The sequence below is a fragment of the Nyctibius grandis genome, chromosome 1 (genome assembly GCF_013368605.1).
Source record: "Nyctibius grandis isolate bNycGra1 chromosome 1, bNycGra1.pri, whole genome shotgun sequence".
Classification (NCBI taxonomy): domain Eukaryota; kingdom Metazoa; phylum Chordata; class Aves; order Nyctibiiformes; family Nyctibiidae; genus Nyctibius; species Nyctibius grandis.
In genome coordinates this window covers 109,093,395-109,119,700 of record NC_090658.1, presented here as the reverse complement: position 1 = coordinate 109,119,700, position 26,306 = coordinate 109,093,395, and the positions used below count along the sequence as shown (strand labels likewise).

General features: G+C 42.2%; 1 protein-coding gene across 3 annotated transcripts in view; it reads left to right on the top strand.

The window, feature by feature from the left end:
• Positions 1 to 396: 396 nt before the first annotated feature.
• The window catches only part of MYOM2 (myomesin 2), a 92,243-nt gene continuing 66,333 nt past the window's right edge, over positions 397 to 26,306 (top strand). For all 3 annotated transcript variants that reach the window (XM_068406711.1, XM_068406726.1, XM_068406720.1), the window contains exons 1-6: positions 397 to 485; positions 9,378 to 9,511; positions 10,497 to 10,616; positions 12,286 to 12,424; positions 12,607 to 12,764; positions 13,651 to 13,743. In XM_068406711.1, the coding sequence (XP_068262812.1) occupies positions 9,405 to 9,511; positions 10,497 to 10,616; positions 12,286 to 12,424; positions 12,607 to 12,764; positions 13,651 to 13,743 (617 nt within the window). In that variant the 5' untranslated portion in view covers positions 397 to 485; positions 9,378 to 9,404. The remainder of the gene's footprint in view (positions 486 to 9,377; positions 9,512 to 10,496; positions 10,617 to 12,285; positions 12,425 to 12,606; positions 12,765 to 13,650; positions 13,744 to 26,306) is intronic.

The window sequence follows — 26,306 nt, the reverse complement described above, 5'->3', positions numbered from 1 at the left end:
GGGGATCTCATGTCTCTACTAATAAGATTCTGAAGTTTATGTCTCCTCACTGATCTTCTAGGTTACTGATTATTTTAAAACTTCAATAATTTCCAAATAAAAAGTTTAGACTGTCTTCTGATATTAAACTGTTTCCTATGTGCCTGGTGTTGCTGGGAGAAGAAACCCCACTTTTAACATAAACAACTGTGGTTTTTTTTTAGGAATGAGGTCTATCCTTTTATTAAAATACAGTATAAAGCTGCGTATGGGGTAGGGCTTTCCTTCTGCCTTTATATCTCACCCTTATTACCGATTAGGCTGACCTCAGTTTCGGGAGAATCACTTGGTTAGTTCTAAATATAGCATTGCATCTGTCCTTAAATGGGAGTGAAGGGGCAGTAGCCTTTAGAGAGGGGAATTATTTTTGTTTTCCCCAGCCAGAGTGTACTAAGCTGGGAAAGGCTGGTCTTCCTCTCTGCCTTGCAATTTTTCTATATCCCTTGGTAAGTTCATTTTTCATCTAGGTTTTTCTTGTTCAGAACAAATGAGAGTGATTGTGGGAGGGTGTTGGGTGCTTTTCTGTAAAAAATAAATTACCTTCCTCAGGGAAAACAAACAATATGCAGGACACAGATTGATTTATGAAAAGAGAAACAAAAATGTAAAATAGGATTTTTTTATTATGTACATAGTCAGCTTGATTTTATTATGTATTACATTTCCTCTGATTCTTGCTGCATATAAAGAACTGTGTTATACCAACCCATAGCTGTGTTGGTATATGTGCTTCTCCAATTGCACATATATTGGCAATGCCACTTTCTTGCGTGCTTATGTTGTATAAAGAGACAAAACATGATTTATCTGAAGTATGTGCGTAATAATTAAGCATCAAATCCTATAGTAGCTGGCAAAACTATTTGACATGCTGAAGGATAGGGTGTAGCTGGGACAAAAAAATTCTACTTTTTTTTTTTTGCCTACCATACTTTCAAGTATATGTCTTCAGAAGATGCATTTCTGGTGTCTGTATTGCTCTAGGCTACGTGATGTGTTCTGTGCCACATGAAAATTCCAGCTACATACCACTGATTGATAGAGTCTTGGGAAATCGTGTTCATGCTCTTGAAACTACACCTGTATGGTGATAATACCTGTGAGCCAATGAAGGTTTCATAATGAAGGATAATGAAGGTTGAGATGATGGGAAGTGACTGACTTTCATCTCACTGAAAGTGAGTGTGATCTCACTGTCTCACGTTCCTTGCTGTCCAGTTGAAGGGATGTAGTACACTCACCAAGTGAAGGGAAATCTTAAAACTTTATGGGAACATGTTGTGACTCTTCGTGCATTTGGAGCATTAGAATGGCAAGGTTTCAAGTCAATGTGGCCAAATTCAGCCTAATTTACTTCCCAGTCATGTAAGATCATGAATTCATAAGAAAACGACTACAGAAGTACTCTCCCTGGACTATATACACTTTAGCTTGTAATAAGGAAATGGCAAGAGAAGTCAAACTGGGGGCTTGCACTCCCTTCCATCACGACAGTCATAGAAAAGCCAAAATTATGTTTTTTAGACTCACAACAATGCTGGAACTGGTGGTGCCCTCCAGAACAATGACTTCACTTGAGGGAAGAGTACCTACAGCTCTGCCTCATACCTATTTGCTGCAGAGCATAGCTGGTGGTTAACTCCATCAAGGGTTGTGTCTATGACCATGACCATGACCACCCGTGGTATATTTCAAACGGCCTCCTCACTAACTGTTATGGCTAGAGGGTGAAGAAAACCATTCAGGGACTATTGCAGGCTCAAGGCGTGCATTATAAATAATAATACATGTGCTATAGCCAAATGATTGCATTTAACCACTTAATCTACCTGTATGTCTTTGTAAGCAGAATCACTTGATGTAGTGAAATGTTAAAAGTCTACTCATTCCAAACATATGAAAATATTAACATAGACCCATCTATGATGGCCAGCATTATCAGCTGCTTGAAAATGTTGCTTTGCTGGACATTCAGATGACTAGAAATTGATGAGAGAACTCCTTTTTTAGGTTTAATGAGAAGAGTAATGCATGTACTTCTGGGGATGATTTGAACCAGATTGAATCTGTTGTCCACAAGTTTTCTGTTTAAAACCAATTTGTGAAACTGGGATAATGCTATTCCCATACAAAGGAAATATGATCAGTAAAACGCAAGACCAGCTATGATGTAGCTAAAGACATCAGAAAAGGAAAGACAAGGAATCTCAGAGCTTGCTGAGTAATGTCTGGAATTCCATATCCCAAGCAAATGGGAATTACATATACTTTTTTAATTTCAGAAGCATTTGTATTCTGTTGTCAAAAAAGTTAAAACTGAATTCTTATTATGCAGAAGAAAAAAAACTCTTCAATGGGAAAGACAGAAGCATCTTAAAATGACAGTAGATTGTGTGTTTTTTTAAGTTCATTTTTGTCCTACACAGAATGTAATTTTCTGTGTAAGATCTAAACACACAGATGCACACAGAGATAAAAGGCTGGAGAGACATAATAGCGTTTTAAAAGTTTCTTACCGAAATGGGGAAGATGTTACTAGACCCTCTACATCCCATTCTGGTTTAGACATCAGTGTCTATGAGCTGCATAATGATTCATGCTGGTTTGACAAGATTTCCACCAAAGTAAGTTTCCCAGGGGAAAATGTTCTTATGTTATTATCTGCTGCAATTTCTACAGGATTGACATAAATATCTGGAAAGGACCACATGTTTTCTGAGGCAATGTGGTAATTCTTTAAACTGGTCATTAGAAGCAACTGATGACTAGAAGGTTTTTTTTTGTCTTTTTTCTCATTTTTCCCCTTTTATCTTTCCTTGTGGTACATAGGTGGTATGGAATTAAATATATTTTATCAGCTAAATATCTTGGCCTTTAATATACCACGGAAGTATAAATTGGCAAAACAGGGCTTCCTAAAATCGCTTAACTTTGAACAATGTGGAGAACAACAAACAGGACTACAGACAGGCAGAGGAAACAATACCTACGCCATGGGAAAAACAGGACAAACCCTCAATTCAATACATATGGTCAAAGATATTTGAGAAAGTTGAGATACAGAGGAAGATCAAGAATGAGGATATGTGCATAGGAGCAGGATGTACTGATCTTTCAGCCAGAATGAGGAGGATAGGCTACGTGAGGGCAGGCAAGAACCTGCAAATTGTTTTTGGCACTTCTGCAGATGGACAAGGACAGAGATGAGCAAAGAAAGTGCATGTTGCATGGTGTAGCATTGGCAGGTCAGGCAGAGAAAGTACATGCTGTATAGTGCAACGCATATGACAGGAGCCTCCTGTGTCTAGGCATGCAAGTTGTCTATTTATGGTGAGCACAACCAAGTTCTCTTTCCCATGGCATTTGTCAGTTCCATCCATCAATTTATTTGGTTGTGTGCCTGCTCTCTGAGGCTGTGTGAATGATCATGCTAGAATTTACTGCGTGTCCTTTAAATCTTAAATTAACTCACTTATCAAACTAACAATGTCTATATCAGACCCTTGGCTTCTCTGCTCAAGAATGTGGCCGCTTGTCACGTGGTCCTAGATTATTGCTTTCTATTCAGAACAGTATTACTACGGCATGAAACTACGCATATCCTGGCTTGGGAACTGCCTTTTACTCATAACCAAGTATAAATTGTTATATACATGCTACTAAGCATGTGAAAATGTATATTTGTGTAAACTGATTTGAACAGTCTAATTCATTTGTGTTTTATGTCATTAATCCTTAAGGACATGCTGCCTGACTTAATAAATATTTTTTTGTTTGGGTTTAGTAGTCCTCTGAGTGGTTCATACAGATCATACATTGGTGGCATTTAGGTCCTGCTGTTGTCCCCAGCATTTACGGTCATAGAAATAAACAGGAATAATAATAACAACAACAACAATAATAATAATAATAAAGTAGGAGTACAATGGTGCTGTGTTCCACCAAAGAAGTAAAGGTCAGATGAAACACTGTGTTTTAGGACCATCTTGTCCTGTAACTTTGTGTCTTTTTTTTGAAATCCAGGGAAGTTAATAAGATCTGCGTGGGTGAAGTTCCAAGGGTTGTTTTTGACACATGGGCCATATATTTCAGCAAGTTCTCTGTAACTCTTGCAGTCACATACCAGTAGAATGTGGTGAAATAAACTTTAGATTTACTTTTTAATTTGTTACAATTATCCAGAAAATTAATTTATCTTTCTCTTGGCTTAGTTATGCATTTTTTTGTTGAATTTTTCAGTTTCCCCCTGGGAAATGTTTTTTTTTTTTCCTCTACACCTCTGCCAGAGCACTATCTGCATCTTGCTGTTGGGTCAGTTCCACCAATTGACATGACAGTATAATTAGGTCTCCAGCCACTGCCGGTAATAAAATCTTGGTTCACCTAAATCAATAACTTCAGTGAGGCTAAGATGTCATAGAATGATAGAATCACAGAATGGTTTCGTTTGGAAGGGACCTTAAAGATCATCTAGTTCCAACCCCCCTGCCACAGGCAGGGACACCTTCCCCTAGACCAGGTTGCTCAAAGCCTCGTCCAGTCTGGCTTTAAACATTGCCAGGGAGGGGACATCCACAGCTTCTCTGGGCAACCTGTTCCAGTGTCTCACCACCCTCACAGTAAAGAATGTCTTCCTCATATCTAATCTAAATCTATCCTCTTTCAGTTTAAAACCGTTACCCCTCGTCCTATCACTACATCTGCATATAATGTTATCTAACTATCTCTATTAGTGGTAGGTTGGCTAAATATTAGTATATATTTCAAACATCTCACATAAGTGCATATCAGTGGAAAACTGTGAAAACAGTCAGTACATTATTCCTAGGAAGACAATAGAAACTTCTCTTACCATGAACTCAAGATACTCTACATGCTCTGTAGGCTGCTGAAACTGGCTTTACAGTGGGGCTGTGATTTTACTCTTCAGATACTCGTCTTTGCAGCACTATTAAGTATTAAATACATACTCTGCAAGCATCATTGTAATTAACTGATGAAGATTATTACATTTGGAATTGTTGCCAGGCAGCTCCCCTCTGTGTTAACAGAAGGCAAAATGAGTCTGGCTGCTAACAATCTCAGCTAATTGCTTGTATGGAGGCTGGGAGTGGATGGCTATGCTTTTTTTTTTCTATTTTAAGGGTGTTTGGGTAAATGTGAAAAATATCTGAACCCAAATTTAGAGAAACCCTGGGTGCTGATTAATAGAACAAGGTATGCTAATTAAAATGTTTTACATTTAGTGGAAAAGGCTGAACTGTAAATGGGAAAGATGTTTTCTCATATCTCAAAAATAACCCAGACTGTGATCCATCCAGACACATGGCCATTACGCTGCAACCCTTATATGTCAGATCTCAATGGGAGTTATATACATAGCAACACATAAATGGCATGTTGATAAATTCACAGAATTATTTAACTGGGCCACATGTAAACATGAGTAGCACTTAACAGCTGAGTCAGCTTAATCTATGGGTTCGCCCTTTGCACATTCATTTAAGTGAAAGGGCCAATTAAAAATAGAAAAGAAGGAACATTATACCATTAACTGTCCGGTTAACGTACAAACTAAGGGGGAAGTCAAATGTCGTATACACAATGGTCACACAGTTAGACAGCAGGAAGAAAACCAGTATTTGATGTCTGCAGGTATAGCATAATGTCATGTACAGATACCAAAACTAGGAGAAGCCAAGGCTGCTCATGGGTCTGTGTAACTGTGTTCATGTAACTAAGACAATGTGTTGTATGATGAGTTAATAGGTCCGTGTCAGCTCAGTATTGCAGAGAATCATAGAAATGTTTTGGTTGGAAAGGACCTTTAAGATAATCATGTCCAACTGTTAACCTAGCACTGCCAAGTCCACCACTGGACTGTCCCTAAGCACCACATCTACACATCTTTTAAATACCTCCACGGATGGTGACTCTACCACTTCCCTGGGCAACCTGTTCCAATGTTTGATAACCCTCTTGGTGAAGAAATTTTTCCTGATATCCAATCTAAACCTCCCCTGGCACAACTTGAGGCTGTCTCCTCTCATCCTGTCATTTGTTACTTGGGAGAAGAGACTAACACCCGCCTCGCTACAACTTCCTTTCAGGTAGCTGTAGAGAGCAGTAAGGTCTCTCCCGAGCCTCCTTTTCTCCAGACTAAACAACCCCAGTTCCCTCAGCCGCTCCTCATAAGACTTGCGCTCTACACCCTTCACCAGCTTCGTTGCCCTTCTTTGTACTCGCTCCAGCACCTCAATGTCTTTCTTGTAGTGAAAGTAGTGTAGGGCCCAAAACTGCACACAGTATTTGAGGTGTGGCCTCGCCAGTGCTGAGTACAGAGGGATGATCACTTCCCTAGTCCTGCTGGCCACATTATTTCTGATACAAGGGCACATAACTTAGCTAACATCTCTGAAGGTGCTGCACCGTGCTGTACTAACTTGGGTCATGTTAACTTTCTTATTACTCTAGAAATGTGTTAATGTATTTCTTTAATGTCCCATAGAACTTTGTAAACCTATTTTGTCTTGCAGCATCTGGTGTTTTGCTTAAAGCTCTCATTCCTAAACGTGTGACTTGTCATTCTCATATCTCTTGAAAAAAGATTGAAAAGGTAACTATAGGTTATGCAGAAGATGCAGCTATCAGGTGATAAATTGTAAAAAGTCATCTCTTTAGATCTCATGACTTTTTTTTAATAAGATATATCTGCTATTAAATATACCTACTGTCTTCTCCTGCAAAGACTTTTTTCTTGGAAAAGTAAAACTAGCTGATGTGAAAACATCATGACTTGGGGGCATCTGACTCAGCTCTTGAATAGGTGAAACTAACAATCAGACACAGTTGGAATTTATTACACTACTTAATCAATAGCTAGCATTTCCTTTTGTTGGTAAATACTATATGCTGGAAATATGGTATTTACAGGTATTTTACCATGTTTAAAGGTTTAATTTCTTAACCTATAAAACACGGGGGGTTTTCAATTAATTTGGGTTTAATTTTGTACAGTTCAGGCAAAATTGCCAAACACACACATGAAATGAAGTGACTTGCTAAACTAAGAATTGCAGTCTTTCATTGAATCATCTTAGCTGCTTCTTTCTAAAAATATGCCATGTTGTATAAGAAATCTAGCTCTCATTTTTCAAGAATAAATTGCTGCAATGAAATGTAGAAAATGATTTCTTCTGCATATACAATCTGGCTAGTAATACAATTAGAAAAAATGTAAACAAACAAAACTTTCAAAATTCACGCAAAACTCTTGATAATATCTCTAATTTTTCAACAATTTTATCATTGCTTCCCATTCTCAAATGGGGATTTTGCAAAATGATTTTTCAAAATATGATACTAATAAAAATTCCATTATGTGACAAAAAATATCATTGCTTTCAGAATAAGTAATAAACATTTAGAAACCTATTTTCAGCAATATTCTGTTAAAGTACATTGATTGCATGTACTTCTCACACAGTGAAAAGATTAATGAAACAAAAAAAATTGCATTGAATTTGAAAGTTGACAATGAAGTAGTGACTGAATTTCTTCAATTTTGAACTAGATCTCATTTTACCAGAAACCACTTTTTCCCTGAAACAGTTATTAATTGAATTTTAACGTGAGTATTTTTCATTTTTTTTGTCCCCAAAGCATGTATCTCCAGGTATTTGATAGGAAACAGAACACAGCCTAAAACTCGTCAGTACCAGTGACTTTGAAATCAAATAAGAGGAGCTCATGTCATATCTAAATGAGTTTATAAGATTTCTATTGACATCCCTTTGAGCTTTCGTTTTATATATGTCGTGAGGCTGCCTACTTATGGGACTTTTTGTGACAAATGCAGACTTTTGGTGTGGGTCCAAGGATTTCCATCATGGGCAGGTTCTTCTTGGTGGGGCCTATGGCCACGCAAGGCTGGGCTGTGAAGAGCTGGAAACTGGCCCTGCTGCAGCATTGCTGGGGCAGGACTGATGGCCTCGGGGGCTGAAGTGGGGTCCTGGGCTGTGGGCAGGGTGGCGCGAGCCCTGGAGGAGGCTGGGCAGGGCCAGTCAGTTCCATTGCTGCCCCCAGGACCCTGACACCCTCTTAACATGGCCCCTGGATGAGCTAGTGTTACTTCACTTCCCATGGGTAGCCCCAAGGTGAGTACTAGGCCATGCCTCTGCCTGTGCCCCAGCTTCTGGAGTGCAGCTGACAGGCTGTGCCCCACATGGGTTTATAACAATGGGAGCACTCTCCTTACCTTTCAGGAGGAACTTAGATGTTACTGCAGGAATTTGCCTGACTGAAAACTTAAGGATTTGACCCAAGGTGCTTTATAGACTTTGTATTGGGAAAGTGTTTCCTTTGTCACTGAAGTGCAGCCATCTATTGGAGATAGTGTTGGCTGTTCGGTTGCCCCCTGGAATCTCTCACTGCCATTTAGACCAAGTGGACCAGGAGTAAAGAACCCCACATCCAGCTGAGACTGTAAATGGGACTTACTCAGCAGACTGTAGTTAGGCAAGCTGGCACCTGTTCAGGACACGACTGGTGACATTCCCCAGTTTTGCAAGAAGCTGTTATCATATTTCTAATGAACCTAAAGAGATGTGGGCACTTCGAGGTTATTTTATCACCATGGTTGGGAATTTGCTTAACTCCAACTCAGTGGTAAACATGCTCTTCCCACCCACATTGCTTCTGGGAGCTTCCTGAATGTTCCTGAGAACCTTCTATCCAAATACTGATCAAACTATTCCATGCTTTGGAGAAAGTCCACAAGAAGACAACCAGAATGACTGGAGGTCTAAAAAAAATAACCCATGAGAAAAGATTGGATAAGCCAGCTTTTTTTTAGTTTAAACAAGATAGATAGCTGAAAGGACATATGAACAAAATCTTCAACAGGCTGCTGCAAAAGTGGGTGAATATGGTCTATTTTTTGTTGTCATGGTGAACTGTACAAGAAACAGTGAGCATAAACTGCAACAAGGGACAAAGTAAAAGGTTTGAAGAGCGGATAGCTGAAACACCTAAAAATGGCCAAGAAGCTGTCAAATTTCCATCCCTGGAAATTTCTATGGAGGTGTTAAATGACATCTGCAAAGAGGAAAATGATCCAACAAATTCTCTTCTAGCTCTATCGTCTATGATTCCATGGCTCACTGTGTGTCTGATAAAACACATCCTGAGGTGCCCATGTATATCACTGATTGCTCTATTTGTCATAAATTGATGGAATTTTATACCTTTGTACATGTACACACATATGTGTATGTATGTAAAAATATCAAACCTAAGTGTCTGAAATATATGACTAAATGTGATTTCACTCTCTGCAGGAATTACTGATTGTAACAAACTGAAGTATGTCGTCAGTAGCAGTGCCATTTTACCAGAGGAGGCACAAGCACTTTGATCAGTCCTATCGCAACATTCAGACAAGATATGTACTTGAGGAATATGCAGCAAGAAAGTAAGTGCCAAGTTTTTCACATGTGGAGCATAGAGAGGTTTCTATTTGGTGTAGTCAGGTCTTAGAATCAAGATATTTATTCAGAATGGTAGTTTTCCACTTCCTTCCATTGGGATGCTCTTTGTCTATAGTCTCCCACCAGCAGAGCTAGACTTTCTAGCTATGTTGCAACTCACCTGCACAGACCTTTTAGCTCAGGATCTGTCCTATTCTTCCCTTTAGGCTCCATTTGAAACTCTGAATTAAGAGAAATTGCCATGAAATTTATTGTAAATCATTGAGACAGTTTTTTACCCACTCTTCCATATGACACAAGGATATTCCTTCTCCTGAAGTTGGCTATTCTTAATCATAGTTTTTGTCATTCAGTTTCCTTTTTTAAAATTAAATAAAGATTTAACTCCTCTCATGTGAAATCTCAGAGTTTTAGCCACAAGATATATGTTCTTTGTATCTCAAAGCTTGGAGCTTTCAATCTCAGTTGCTTAAGAATCATTATCCTCCCTCATCAGTAATTGGGATGCCTAGCTAGCCTAGGTAGCTGTCTAGCTTGTCCAGCTTCCCTTATGAAAGAGAGTTTATGCAGAAGGTTATGTGAAGTACAGAAAGGCAGGAATATTTAGCAATAGACAATGTTATAGGGATTCTATGTGATTTGTGTATTAGACAGGCTGGTACCCTTGTGGTTCACTGAAGTGCTATCATAGCACTTGAATGATTGGAGACTGAGGTAAGTATAAATTTAATAGAACTGAATGAAATAAAATGCCTAATGATCCTCAGTGACAGATGATGGGCATTAAGCCCTTGAAGGACAAGTGAGAATCAGCACCCTAGTGCAGTTAGTGAGAAATGCAAAGTAGGTTTCTCACTGAACAGTGCTCAGTCATGATATTCAGCTCATTTAAAGTAATTTCTTTGACTTTTTTTGAGTTCATGTCTTACCAGAATTGCTGGGTTATAAAAATGTCTTTTATATTTGAAGGGCTGCTTCCAGACAGGCTGCTTATTATGAATCATCTGGCTTGGGCAAAACGACATGTAGACTCTGTGCCAGGAGGGCACGCACCTTGGCTCATGAAGCAATACAAGAATCCAGAAAAAGGTAAAGCTCTGTTGGTCCCATCTGAACTATGTAATGGCTCTGGTCCCATTTAGTATCGCTCTTTTGCCAGGCCTCTTTTCAGAGTTGACAAGACCAGAGGCAACTCTGTCACTGTTCTTCACTAATCTATTTTGGCTGGAATACTAAATGACTGAGTGTCACTTTCAATCTCATATTTCAAGCCAGAGTTTTTCCCCTAATCCCCACTCTGACCCTTGAAAACAGTTTTAAAACCAAAATAATTTAGAATCTGCCTGGGATCCCAAACTTGGTTTTGAACAGATCTACTCGACTATTCCTGAATTTCTGGTTTGAATCAATTTAAACATTTTGAGTACTCTCCTATACATCAAGAGGGCTTACTGTTATGTCTCAGTTACAGCCCTGATATGAAGTCCTATAGTAAATGTGCTGATGGCAATATTCCTGTTAGTGAATATGACTGTTTCTGCTCTGCTGTGCTCTACAGTGACTGCACCAAAGACAGAGAATTTACACTACAAGAATGAATTCTGCCTTGTTTGTGGAAAATGTGTTGCAAAAATCATATATATCTGTATGGTTCTGGCACTTTGATTATTTTTAAATATATATCCTAGAAACAGAATGTTCTAGGAAAATCAAACTAATTTGTATACTCTGATTTTTTAAAAAACTGTCTTAAATTTTATCATTACAAAAAAAATAAGTGGCAGAACAAGGCTAGTATTTGAAGTACATTGAAATGGTACAAAGAAATATTTTTAAAATATCAGACAAACAATGTCTTGATCTACTGTTCACTGAATTTCATGCAAGTCTTCTCATATGCTTCTTGGCATGTTGGGTTATGCTTTAAGAGTCTTGCCATATTCTATGATGACAGCCATGTTAGAAATTTCTGATATTCAGCTCCCTTCTTTTGTCCTGTTGGCAAGGCAAAGAGTAGCATAGCCTGCTTACAGTATCAGCATGAATGCAGGAGCTTGAGCTAGTTCCTCCTGAAAACATTTATGAGTTGATTTTTTTTAGGAATTCTGAAAAATCTATGGAGTTAGATTTTCAGGGAACAATCCACAAATTTCTCAAAATGTTGTCTTTTCCTGGTAGTTTCTGTAATACTTCCCCCTCACCCTTGTCCAAGGACAGCTTTTTTGCATGCAGTGGTTCATCAAACCGTTGTGAACTCCTTGATCTGTATCTTTCAGGTGAGGTCAGCTGATACAGCCCATGGAACTAGCAGAGCTTCCCAGGTGCTGGAGTCAAGGGCACACCATAAGCAAGGCCCAACTCTTCTCAGGGGGTGAACAGGCACAGAACATGCCTTCACTCCTCTGCCTTCTTGTGTCCATGGGAAGGAAAATTAGGGGCCAGAGGAAAGCCAGGCAGGTTCTTGATCTTGATTACCAGAGGACTAAGACTCTGGGGTACCATATCAATGTGATGATGCCAGATTTCAAGACCTGAAGCTATGGCATCACATATACAGGGGGAAAGAAAATGAAGGAAAATTCATATACACTTCACATGCTACTTAGTATATGCAGATAAACTCTGAGCATAATTCCTAAATTAGATTTTACATCTTGCTGATATGGTTTCAGAGCCCTCAGTTGCCTAATGTGTATGAATGACAATTTTAAAGCTTCATATTAGTTACTCTTACCTGGTATTTTTTCTTGTCCTACAGGACTCATGAACAAAAGTCTCATGCAAGTGATGAGAAAAGGATCCGGTTTGCCAGTGAGTTGTCTGCTTTGGAAAAAGAGATTCACACAGCCAGGCACCGTGCTAGAGAACATCTGGATAAACTTGCTATACAAAGGATGGTACAGTGCTGAACATTTTGTTTCCTATCCAAGCAGAATCATAAGATAAACTGAAATTTCAGCCTGTGTGTCAAATACCAATAGTGATTTAGCATCTTTTAATTTTATGGATTTAAGATTAGATCTTCTACCCCATTTGAGTCTGGTGCTAGACGCTTCTTTTCTTTTCCTGTATTTAACAGGTAGAAGAAAATATGGCTCTGGAAAGACACGCTATTGAGGAAAGTATAAGTCAAGCTCCGGAAATTCTAGTGCGCCTGAGGTCTCACACTGTCTGGGAAAAGATGTCTGTGAGCCTTTGCTTCACTGTACAAGGATTTCCCACACCTGTTGTACAATGGTAAGATCACTGGCCTTTCCTAGCCCTCAAAAAATGTTGTTAAGCTTTTTTCATTTGGAAGTGATGGCATAACAGATAAGTGTCACATACATAATGGCTATGTTAAAACCCCTTTATAATCCTCATAGATGTGCTGGATCATAGCAGTTGATACTGCAGCGGAAGGAGTGGGAGGACAGCTTGCTGAACAGCCCTGTGCAGTTTGAGAAGCAAACTCGAGTATTTCAGAAGGCAGACTGTGGAAGGCATTTCAGCCTTTCTGGCCATTGAGTTGCCTGATGATGAAGTAGCAAATGGGAAAATACACAGAGCTCACAGGCTACTTGCTAAGTCTGTATAAACTTGCACAGCACCATTGTTGTCATGGGCTGTACCCGTGTTCACTTCGTGTCAGCCTCTGTTGAGGTGGACATTAGTGTAACATCCCTGAAGCTGCCCTCCTCTCCAGTCAAGTGCTGTCCTGTGTATGTGAGAGCCCCAGGCTGAACTGTGAAGATCTAACCTGAGGCACAGTCCTATAGCCGCTTCCCTTGTTTGTGCTGAAGTGCTTTACTGTGATCCAAGACAAAGTTTGCTTCCCATTTTGTGTCAGGACTAGTGGACCAGAAGGTTCAAGTCACATGCCATCTTCTCTCTACTTCACTGCCTGCTCTTCTGGTTTGGTTGCACATCTTCTCTTTCCGCTTTCTTACTGCAATGATGATCCCCCTTTGCCTTCATGGCCCAATGGGTATCTATCCATACATACTGGAAAATACTCTATACAGGTAGAGAAGATTTATAGAGAGAGCTCAGATGATAATAAATAATATCTGGATGTAAAAATCTAAATCAATGCAGTGAATAGTAGCTGATATTAATGAGTTAATTTTTTCTTGATTCTCAGGTACAAAAATGAGGAATTGATTACCCCTGCAAGTGATCCAGTGAAGTACAGAATTGAAAGCAAATATGGAGTACATGTATTGCATATAAACAGGTAGATTGTTCTGGGGAATATGACAGGTTTTTATACTCTACACAAAGTATTTTCTATCAAATACAATTAAAAATTCACACAAAGGCTGCAAGAGAGTTGTTAAATTCAGCACACTTCTCTGCTGGTACTCATATTTAGGCTAGAGAAGGTTCACTAAGTAGCTGAATATTAGATCAAGGAAATTAAATGAAAAATTAGATATTTCTATTATTTAACTCCAGCAACCTACATGAAGATAGAAAAGAAGAGGTAAATAGCTGAAAGAATGGTAGTTCATTGCTTATTAGGATTATACCTTCTTAGTAGAAAATTGTCTGTGTATTTTATGTTCCTGCCATGATGAAGCTCTTTAAGTTAAGCAAAAATTTAGCTGGTCAGGGCAAGGATACCCAGTCATCAGTATTTGTTTTATTATATATTAGGTTCTGTTTACTTTTACATCTCCATTTTTTTTCTCCAAAAAGTAAGGAAGTATCAATTTTGTTTTTAAAAAGGTTCTAATTTAATTAATTTTATTTTTCAAAATGATATTAACCTTGTGGTATAGAAAATGCCTGGTTAGAACAGCTTCCCAAAACTAATTCCATGCTGTCCTAAACAACTGAAATATTGCATGCTACATGTGACTTGGCACAAGCTTTTTTAAAAAATATAAAACCCAAAGAAAAATGAGGACAAGACTGTGGTATTTAAAAAGAAAATTAATATTTAGAGCATAGACCCAAAAAAAACCCTTTTAATTTCTCCGGAACAAGAGCATCATCTGTGCTGAAGCAGCTGGAATATTTGTGGCTAACACTTGGCTAGCCAAACATTTAATCTTCTACCCTGTCTCCATCTGTCAGCAGTGGATGCAGCCCTGAGCACAGCCTTGTGGCATTAGTACAGAAAATAAGTGCATCATTCCTTCTGCTTTTGGGAAGGAGTACTTGCCTTTGTCATTCTGCAACAAAGTCCAGCCCAACTGTCCACCTTTCCATAGCTCAGGATGGGAGAATAATATCTGTACAGAAGCTGTCGGCAAAAACCACCATATTGTTGCTTTTAAATGGATGCTTCTCAAAGAGCAGCAGTACTTATGAGTACTTCTAGGATGCTTGCAGTGTTCTACCCCCAGGCTATGGGTAACTTGCTGACTCCTCTCTGTATCCATGAGATGTCTCAACACAGCTGATTCTTCCCACCAATGTTACTTTTGGAGGCGAGAGCAGGAGATTAAAAGATAAAAATGCGTTGTCCTCCTGCAATCCTCTCCCTTGCAGCAGGGAAAATGGAAAATGCTCTCCTTTGGATGTGTGTGAGTGACAGTCAGGAGATGAAACTTTGGTAACTTCTTGTCAGTGAGTGACTGTGATTGTGTTTATTTCCCTTGGTTAGTGTCCATGAGCAGCTGCTTGGTGAGTCCAGATGCTGGATATGCAGTACATAGGTTCCTTTTGTGACATTTTGGGAGTAAATGGCTTTTTGAAGAAATGAGAATCAGTGTTGATGCTGCTTTCTGAGCATCTGTAACCATCAGGCTGAAGGGTATTAATGGCTTACATCCCCTTGGTGCTTTTTTTCTCTTTCTTGTGCTGGTTATCTGTCATGTAGACGCCATCCACAGTCAGCTTTGGGAGTGTTCAGACCCAGCCATATTTATTCAGACATATCACAGAGTCGTTTATTGGCACCCACTCAGGTTCCCACACACACCCATCATCACCCACTGTTTACTAGGCCCAGACCTATACATATTTATACAGAATACCTTACGTTCAACCAAGCTGCCATCTTCAGAGACTGTTGCTCCATTTCTCTTTCATTCTGTCTGGCAGTATGATCTTTTTGCTACCTAAAGATGTCCTGCTGCTCTCCCACAGGTTACCCTTCTCCACTTAAAAGAATACTGGGGGATTGTAGACCCATAATTATTATCTATTTACCATAGATTTATGCAGTTTATTAAATTAAAATGTCTAACTTTAAATTTATTTATTTAGTACTAATCTATTTTATTTCAAAACTTGACCATCAGCTGTATTTTCTGTCCCAAAAGACAGAAAATCAACATGTAGGAAATGGAAGAACGTTTTGGTAGTGCATTACTAATATTAGGTACTTCTTGTATTGAAAACAATGGATGTATAGGTATTGGTTAAAATATATATATTATTAATGTTTTTATACAAACATATATCAATTAACTTTGGGTCTTCCATACATATCTTTGTGCATATATATATATTTGGAGGTTTTTTTTTTTTTTCTGGAAATTGGAAACTTTGGGATTTTCTACCTATCCACTTCTGGGCTCTTCTCAGCTGTTCATACCAAAGTGCTGAGCTGGACGTCATCTGATCCGCAGCCACTCAGAACGGCCTTGGAATTTCTTGGCTACCATTCTAGAGCTTCAGTGAAGCTTGGGGAGTGAACTTTTCCTTCTGATGCAAGTGTGATATTTATTCCTATGAGTATTTCTTGATCCCAGTGGAAAAATTCTTGAGGCACCAACACCAGAACATCACCTTGTCATCTTAAAGTAGTAACTGGGCACAATTTCCTCCCCCACTGTTTGCTGTCTTTCAGGGCCCATAAACCTATACAGTAACCAGATCATTTTCATTTCTCCGTCTCATATTTTTATGATGCTCTGTGTCAATTTACCACATTTTCTGCATGCATTCAGTGCTATCATTATCATACAGTGCTGCTTTCTTGCTTCTTCTAGGCTTCTTCAATTGGGAGCTTGAGCTCAAGGTGTCCCTTGAGCAGTAAAGAAAAGGGGTTTGGAGTTTCCTTATATTTTTTGCATATTGCATAATTATAGGAGAAGAGACTTTGCCAGCCTGCACTGGGGTAGTGGTTCATCTCATCTTTCATCTCACTTCTGATAAGTGATTCAGAGGAGACTGTGAGGAATGCTCTGAGGGAAAGCTACTAGTAGTTGAAGTGATGGATACATGTCTGAGAATGTGAGGGTTTGTTTAAAATGTGTTTCTTTAACCCACCTGATTTAACTAAGGATATGCAAATAATACAAGAAAAAATTTCTATATCAGAGGTAGTCAAGATGAGGATGGTCTGTTGCTTTATAGCATAGGTGCAAAATATTTGCTGCCTTAGTGTATATCTTAGTAATTAAAAATCATAACATTTTGAATTTCATAGTTGCTGCCACTTAGAATCATATAGAACCATTGAATGGTTTGGGTTGGAAGGGACCTTAAAGATCATCTAGTTCCAACCCCCCTGCCATGGGGACACGTTCCCCTAGACCAGGTTGCTCAAAGCCCCATCCAACCCGGCCTTGAACACTGCCAGGGAAGGGGCATCCTCAGCTTCTCTGGGCAACGTGTGCCAGTGTCTCACTACCCTCACAGTAAAGAATTTCTTCCTAATATCTAATCTAAATCTACCCTCTTTCAGTTTAAAACCATTACCCCTCATCCTGTCACTACATGCCCTTGTAAAAAGCCCCTCTCCTGCTTTCCTGTAGGCCCCCTTCAGGTACTGGAAGGCTGCTAGAAGGTCTCCCTGGAGCCTTCTCTTCTCCAGGCTGAAGAGCCCCAAGTCTCTCAGCCTGTCTTCATAGGAGAGGTGCTCCAGCCCTCTGATCATCTTCGTGGCCCTCCTCTGGACCTGCTCCAACAGCTCCATGTCCTTCTTCTGTTGGGCGCCCCAGAGCTGGATGCAGTACTCCAGGTGGGGTCTCATGAGAGCTACTTGTTTACCAACAGGTTTTTGTTGGTTTTTTTTTTTTTTTTGTTTGTTTACAGTGATGCCTCCTTAAAGGAATCACTTTTAGCTTTATGCAGCTGTGAGTAGCTATAACATGTTCCCTCACAGCACGTTTGCTGGGGCACAGCGGGGGCAGTGGTATGCTGCTGCCTGGGGGGGGGGCGTCCCTGACCCTCGCCCCTCTGCATGCAGGCAGGTGAGCTGATGGGGGCTGGACGGCAGGAGGAGCAGGGAAGGAAGTTTGATTTTTCCAGAGCTCTATCAGTGTGATGTGGCTGCACAGTCTCACCTACACAAGGCTCGAAGTTTGGCCATATTTTGCCTTTTACTAGGGCCCTCTTCTGTTTCGTTGAGTCATCGCTGAAGAGGTGCCTGTAATTAACAGCGGGAGCGGGTGGCGGCTGCAGCGGCAGCAATGTGCGGCAGGGCCAGCAGGGGGCAGTGTGACACCTGCTGCCGGCAGGCGAGGAGGGCCCCCGGGCGGGGGGGGGCAGCGCTACAAAAAAAAAAAAAGCTTAAAAACGGAATGAACCTTCTCTTCTAACTATTCTCATTTAACAAATGACGCTGTGCAGTCAGTGCAGCGCTATTTTAGTTCGATTAGGCACAAAAGGCTTAAGATGATTTAATCTGGAGAGAGCGCGAGCGAGGCCTGCCCTTTCCCTGGCTGCAGGTGGAAGCACGGCAGAGCAGAGGCATTGTGGCGCAGGCCAGCCTCTGGCAGGGCCTTTCCGCTGTATAGGGATGAGCAGGTCATAAAATGCAGCTCCTAGGGTTTCGCAGGTGTGCGGTACTAGTGAGAGTATAGGTAGCAGGGACGGTGTACTTCTACCCTCCTTTCCTCGCTGAAATGCAAACAGCAGCCCCCAAATGAAATGGTCTGTGGCCTTCTGACCTGTCAGTTGCTGTCCCCTATAAGCTGCAATAGTTGTGAGCTTGAGGAAGAGGCCGCCTCCTAACAGAGGTCCCCTCTCCAGCAAAAACAAAACCCAGCCAAACACAAAGAATCAGTCACATTCAGTCTCATTGGAGAATCAGTACACAGGATGGTAATCCTGTAGAGGATTTCCACATTTTGATGTCATATAGCCATAACACTGAAAATTTTGTCATTTGAATTCAAAGGAGGCAACTTTAACTTGGTGTAATTTACTATGTTCTGCTTCTTGTTCTTGACATGCACTGAATTGTATTCCAATTCAAGCAAAAATGTTATTTCACTCTTAACTCCTGTGTTAAAATCTATGCTAGGCAGATGGATGAATATATGCATTTTAAACAGCTGTATCTGCCTGGGGAATATTACCCACACAAACATTAGCACTTCAGAACCTTATGTGGAATCTGGGCAATTTAATTTTCACAAAAAGTATTAGTACCTTGGGACAGATACAGCTCTGCACTCACACTTCATGCTATCTAAATGCACTCTATGCATATTTTATCTGACCTTTGTAAAGGTTGGAAAACACCTTCTCCATCATGACACAAGAACAATTGTTGGAGAGACCACACCTTGCCTCCTGGGTACTTCAAATGCAGTTTCTAACTGGTCTTGACTCAATGCATTTTACAGTGCAATTCAGGAAAACTAGGGATTTTAGCATACAGGGAAGTAGACAGTTTCCAGGATAATCCTCAGCCTGAGTATTACCTGGCACAAAAGGAGAATCAGGACCTTATGTGACTTGCCATACTGCCCAACTTTCTTCAAAGTGTGCATTAAACAAATGTGCTGTGTAGCTCTTACCCAATAACCCTGTACACTTCCAATAGCAGATTTCACAGAATCACAGAATTAAAGAATCACAGAATGTTAGGGATTGGAAGGGACCTCGAAAGATCATCTAGTCCAATCCCCCTGCCGGTGCAGGATTGCCTAGACCATATCACACAGGAACGCGTCCAGGCGGGTTTTGAATGTCTCCAGAGAAGGAGACTCCACAACCTCTCTGGGCAGCCTGTTCCAGTGTTCGGTCACCCTCACTGTAAGGAAGTTTTTCCTCATATTTAAGTGGAACCTCCTGTGTTCCAGCTTGCACCCATTGCCCCTTGTCCTGTCAAGGGATGTCACTGAGAAGAGCCTGGCTCCATCCTCATGACACTTGTCCTTTACATATTTATAAACGTGAGTGAGGTCACCCCTCAGTCTCCTCTTCTCCAAGCTAAAGAGACTCAGCTCCCTCAGCCTCTCCTCATAAGGGAGATGTTCCACTCCCTTAATCATCTTCGTGGCTCTGCGCTGGACTCTCTCTAGCAGTTCCCTGTCCTTCTTGAACTGAGGGGCCCAGAACTGGACACAATACTCCAGATGCGGCCTCACCAGGGCAGAGTAGAGGGGGAGGAGAACCTCTCTCGACCTGCTGACCACACCCCTTCTAATACACCCCAGGATGCCATTGGCCTTCTTGGCCACAAGGGCACACTGCTGGCTCATGGTCATCCTGTTGTCCACTATGACCCCCAGGTCCCTTTCCCCTACGCTGGTCTCCAACAGGTCTGCCCCCAACTTGTACTGGTACATGGGGTTGTTCTTGCCCAGATGCAGGACTCTACACTTGCCCTTGTTATATTTCATTAAATTTCTCCCCGCCCAACTCTCCAGCCTGTCCAGGTCCCTCTGAATGGCTGCGCAGCCTTCCGGCATCTCAGCCACTCCTCCCAGTTTTGTGTCATCAGCGAACTTGCTGACAGTGCACTCTATTCCCTCATCCAAGTCATTAATGAATATATTGAATAGAACTGGTCCCAGAACCGATCCTTGAGGGACTCCGCTAGACACAGACCTCCAACTGGACTCAGTCCCATTGACCACCACTCTCTGGCTTCTTTCCTTCAGCCAGTTCACAATCCACCTCACTACCCGATCATCCAGACCACACTTCCTCAGTTTAGCTGCGAGGATGCTGTGGGAGACCGTGTCAAACGCTTTACTGAAATCGAGATAGACCACATCCACAGCTTTACCATCATCTATCCACCGGGTAACATCCTCATAAAAGGCTATCAAGTTGGTTGAGCATGACTTCCCCTTGGTGAAGCCATGCTGAGTGCCCCTAATGATCCCCCTATCCTTGATGTGCCTAGTGACAGCACCAAGAACAAGTTGTTCCATCACCTTTCTGGGGATGGAGGTGAGGCTGACCGGTCTATAGTTCCCCGGGTCCTCCTTCTTGCCCTTTTTGAAGACTGGAGTGACATTCGCTTTCCTCCAGTCCTCAGGCACCTCTCCTGTTGCCCACGACTTAGCAAAGATGATGGAGAGTGGCCTAGCAATGACTTCCGCCAGCTCCCTCAGCACCCGCGGGTGCATCCCATCAGGGCCCATGGATTTATGGACGTCCAGGTTGCTTAATTGGTCCCTGTCCCAGCCCTCATCTACCAAGACAGATTCCTCCTCTATCCTGACTTCTTCTGAGGCCTCAGGGGTCCGGGGCTCCTCAGGACAGCCTCCAACAGTATAGACAGAGGCAAAGAAGGCATTCAGTAACTCCGCCTTCTTTTTATCCTCTGTCTCCAGGACCCCCACCTCATTCATCAGTGGGCCTACATTGCCTCTAGTGTTGGCTTTACCTGCAATGTATTTGAAGAAGCCCTTTCTGTTGTCCTTGACCTCTCTTGCAAGGTTTAATTCCAAGGAGGCCTTAGCTTTCCTAGTTGCCTCCCTACATCCTCTGACAACAGACTTATATTCCTCCCAAGTGGCCAGCCCCTCCTTCCATGATCTGTACACCCTCTTCTTCCACTTGAGTTTGCCCAGCAGTTCCCTGTTCAACCATGCAGGTCTCCTGGTACCCTTCCTTGACTTCCTGCCTGTTGGGATGCTCTGATCTTGAGCTCGGAAGAAGCAGTCCTTGAATGCTAACCAACTATCTTGGGCCCCCTTACCTTCTAGTACCCTGTCCCATGGGATTTCCCCTAGCAATTGCTTGAAAAGGCCAAAGTTGGCCCTCCTGAAGTCCAGGGTTGTGATTCTGCTAGCTATTCTGTTCCTGCCACATGAGATCCTGAACTCTACCATCTCATGGTCACTACAACCAAGGCTGCCCTCAACCTTCACCACTTCAACCAGACCCTCCTTGTTAGTGAAGATAAGATCCAGCAGCGCTCCTCTCCTAGTTGGCTCATCCACCATTTGCATCAGAAAGTTATCATCAATGCACTGGAGGAACCTCCTGGACTGGGGATGGCTGGCTGAGTAGGCCTCCCAGCAAATATCAGGGTAGTTGAAAACCCCCATGACAACCAGGCCCTGTAATTGCGAGACTGCTCTCAGCTGCCTGTAGAAGGCCTCATCACCCTCCTCATCCTGATCCGGTGGCCTGTAATAGACACCCACAACAGTATCACCCCTGCCAGCCTGCCCCTTAATTCGCACCCACAAACTCTCAACTCGCTCCTGATCCGCCCCTGGACAGAACTCAATACATTCTAGCTGCTCACTCACGTAAAGAGTAACTCCACCACCTCTCCTTAGCGGCCCGTCTTTCCTGAACAGGACATCGCCATCCATGACCACATTCCAGTCATGCGAGGCATCCCACCAAGTCTCTGTAATTGCCACTAGATCATAGCCCCCCGACCGAACACGGATTTCTAACTCCTCCTGTTTATTCCCCATGCTGCGCGCATTGGTGTACAGGCATTTCAGGGAGCGAGCTGGGCACACCGATTTCACCCCAGGGGGATGGGAGGCCTCCTGGTCTACCTCAACACTAGAGCGTTGCCCCAGTGGTGCAAGCCCAGCTACAGCCCCATCCCACTTCGAATCTAGTTTAAAGCTCTCCGAATGAGCCCTGCTAATTCCTGTCCCAGAACCCTTTTGCCCCTATGACATAAACCTTTCCCATGTATCACTGCCACGCCTGGTGTCTTGTAAAACCAGCCATTATCAAAGAACCCAAAGCCCTGCCTGTAGCACCAGTCTCGTAGCCAGGCGTTAATAGAGAGAATCCTACTATTCCAAACAACGTCATCACCTGAAAATGGAAGGAGGGAGGAGAAAACAACTTGTGCCCCAGACTCTTTCACCAACTGTCCTAGGGCCTTGTAGTCTTTCTTCATCCCCTTCAGACTACGGGATGCAGCTTCTTCCCCACCTGTCTGGAAGATCAGCAGGGGGTAGTAGTCTGTGGCCTTCACCAGGTTGGGGAGTTTCCTGGTGATATCCCTGATTCGGGCTCCAGGCAGGCTGCAGACCTCCCTGTGATGGGGGTCAGCTCTGCATATTGGGCCCTCAGATCCCTTTAGGAAGGAGTCTCCAACTCCTTCTCCAACTCAGTGGATTTGAAAGCAATCCACTGAATACTAGGCTATCTAAGCTGGTTTGATTTATCTTCTGGGGAGTCAGGTTAGAGATCATAGCAAGGAATTGTAAAATGCTTTCAAAGCACTGACTTCCAGAAAATGGGTAGAGTTGTAAGGACCTCTTAAATATCAGAAAGTGCCTGGACTGGAGAATTGTTACCTGTATGTTCGTAATAACTGTAAGTACCTTGTTACTCTTCATAAAACTGAAGGACGTTGTAGGAGTGTGGTCAGTCATTCAGTAAGTAACTTCTTTCTTTTGTTCTCCCTGAGAAAATTAATTCTCAATCCATCACTAACTTCTGTCATACAGTTGCTTTTAGACATTGAACTTTTTGGGCTAAAGAAGCAACCCATTCATGAATCTCCTATCTGTTCTAGAGACTTTTAAGGTCATGTTCTGTTTTGTCAACCTTGGAGACCCTCACAAACAGGAAAACCTCATAAAGAGCTGTATTTTGCTGTTTCTTATGAGAGAGCAAGTCTATAGGGATGGGATTGAGATGAGCACATATATATATCCATTTGGAAAGTTAATTGGGTATCTGCCATTCTGCTTCTTCATTTTAGGGAGACAACTTTGCAGTTCTTACACCCCTACATTTCTGATGCTTGGAGTGGTCAAGCACAGACTGGGGCCTTTTTTTCAGAATACACATTTCTATAATTTCTGGATTGTTTTTACACCACCTTGTGGTTAATGATAAATTACTCTTTAGATCCTGAATCCTGTGTAATTCTTACAGAAATGAATTCATATTGACTGTTTTATCTGTTGTTTTGATGGAAAATGAAGCCAACACTGAGAGCAGATGATTGTTTTAAAGTGATAGTTAATCAGAGTTAACCTCAGTTAAGATATACTCTGTTTTTATCACAGAATCACAGAATCAACCAGGTTGGAAGAGACCTCTGGGATCATCGAGTCCAACCATTGCCCTGACACCACCATGTCAACTAGACCATGGCACTAAGTGCCATGTCTAGTCTTTTCTTAAACACATCCAGAGATGGTGACTCCACCACCTCCCTGGGCAGCCCATTCCAATGTCTAATGGCCATTTCTGAGAAGAAATTCTTCCTAATGTCCAACCTGAACCTCCCCTGCTGAAGCCTGAGGCTATGTCCTCTTGTCCTATCGCTAGTTGCCTGGGAGAAGAGGCTGACTCCCACTCCACTACAACTTCCCTTCAGGTAGTTGTAGACTGCAATAAGGTCACCTCTGAGCCTCCTCTTCTCCAGGCTAAACAACCCCAGCTCCCTCAGCCGTTCCTCGTAGGTCAGACCCTCCAGACCCTTCACCAGCTTGGTCGCCCTCGTCTGGACTCGCTCCAACACCTCAACATCTTTCTTGAAGTGCGGGGCCCAGAACTGGACACAGTATTCAAGGTGCGGCCTCACCAGTGCTGAGTACAGAGGGATGATCAATTCCCTAGACTGGTTGGCTACACTATTCTTAATAGAGGCCAGGATGCCATTGACCTTCTTGGCCACCTGGGCACACTGCTGGCTCATGTTTAGCCGGCTGTCGATCAGCACCCCCAGGTCTCTTTCCACCGGGCCGCTTTCTAACCACTCTTCCCCCAGCCTGTAGCGCTGCATGGGGTTGTTGTGGCCCAAGTGTAAGACCCGGCACTTGATCTTGTTGAACCTCATGCCGTTGGTCTCGGCCCATCTATCTAACCTGTCCAGATCCCTCTGTAGGGCCTTCCTACCCTCCAGCAGATCGACACTCCCACCCAGCTTGGTGTTATCTGCAAATTTGCTGAGGGTGCACTCAATCCCTACGTCTAGATCATCTATAAAGATATTGAAGAGCACCGGCCCCAGAACTGAGTCCTGGGGAACACCGCTAGTGACCGGCCACCAGTTGGACTTTGCCCCATTCCCCACCACTTTCTAGGCTCGGCCATCCAGCCAGTTTTTAACCCATTTAAGAGTCCACCCATCCAAGCCCCAGGCAGCCAGTTTGTCTAGGAGGATACTGTGGGAGACAGTGGCGAATGCCTTACTGAAGTCTAGTTAGACTACATCCACAGCCCTGCCCTCATCTACTAAGCGGGTCACTTTGTCATAGAAGGAGACCAGGTTGGTCAAGCAGGACCTGCCTTTCATGAATCCATGTTGGCTGGCCCTGATGCCCCGATTGTCCTGCATGTGCCGTGTAATGGCACTCAGGATGATCTGTTCCATCACCTTGTCTGGCACCAAGGTCAGGCTGACAGGCCTATAGTTCCCTGGATCATCCTTCTGACCCTTCTTAACTTATCCTTGTTGTTAACACTCTGTAACAACAACAAAATGTTAAAGAGCAGTTAAATTGGATTTGATAGAAGCAAAGCAGCCTGAAGTAATGCTTTGTTTATGTAAGGGAATGGCCTAATACAGCAATGGTGGGGTAGTGTTCATCAGTAAGTTATGATATGGGTGGTGTAAGATGCTTAAATCATGTCCAGCCCAGGGATGGATCAGCACCTCATCAGCAATTGCAGCATGGGTCCCTCAGCACATGCCCTGTCGGATATAAGTGTGCACGATCCTCCTGGCAGGTCTGGCATATACCTGCCACTAAAGCCTAGGACTTACACTTCTGAAATCTGCTTGCCGTAATAATTTAAACACATCTTCTGCCACAGTGGCCTCCTGGCATGGGATGGACTAATTCTCTTGTCCTTCAGGAGAGGGCAACTATGTCCAGGTTGTTTTCTGGGAATGGACCCTTGCTATCTCCTGACCTGTGTCCGGGAATCCTTTTGGAGAGCTGGCACGCACCAAGGCATTCCAAGGGCTGTTCTTACACATCAGCACTAGGGTGATCAAGATCCAGTTTCTGGGGACATTACCTAACACTGTTTAATTTACTAATACATAAAGTAAGTTACTAAATATAATATGTACTATGTACTATTTACTGTATACTCAATATATGTCCTTAAAGTAGCGATATAGTACAGAGTGATGAGAACACCTTACAGTTCCAGTACAGTCAGTTCTACAATGCCCCTTCTTGTAATAAATTTTTGAGATGCCTCATTTATTGTTAGCTTGTTTCATTATAGCAAGACACTGTACTGGGCTGTGAGAAATGTGTGAATTATGTACATTTCAGTAGAGAGACATTATAACATGTCTTAGGAAAAAAATCTGCAGTTTTACTGCAGTTTTGCTTTGCTTTTGGCATTTTATCACCCAAATGTTAAATAGCGTGAAACTGGGATAGTAAAAAAATCGTTCTTGTTTTTAAGAAGTTGCTGCAAAGAAATGTCGCGAAGTCTGACAGCTTTCAAGCAAGTCCAGAATCAGTTAAGCTTTATATAGATCTGTGAACAAGTATTGGCATTTTTAAAAATCCTTCCTGAAAACCAAAAAAAAAAAAGTTGAATAATACAGAACCTAGTATTTCAATTCTTTTAAATTGTTTTTCAGACTTTGCCTGTCCAGACTGTCGTAGGGTGCTTAAGGTCTTCATACCCAACTGCAGGCTTTTTGCTTAAGTGGCCTAATCTTAGGACTTACCCCTCTGGCTTTAATAACTA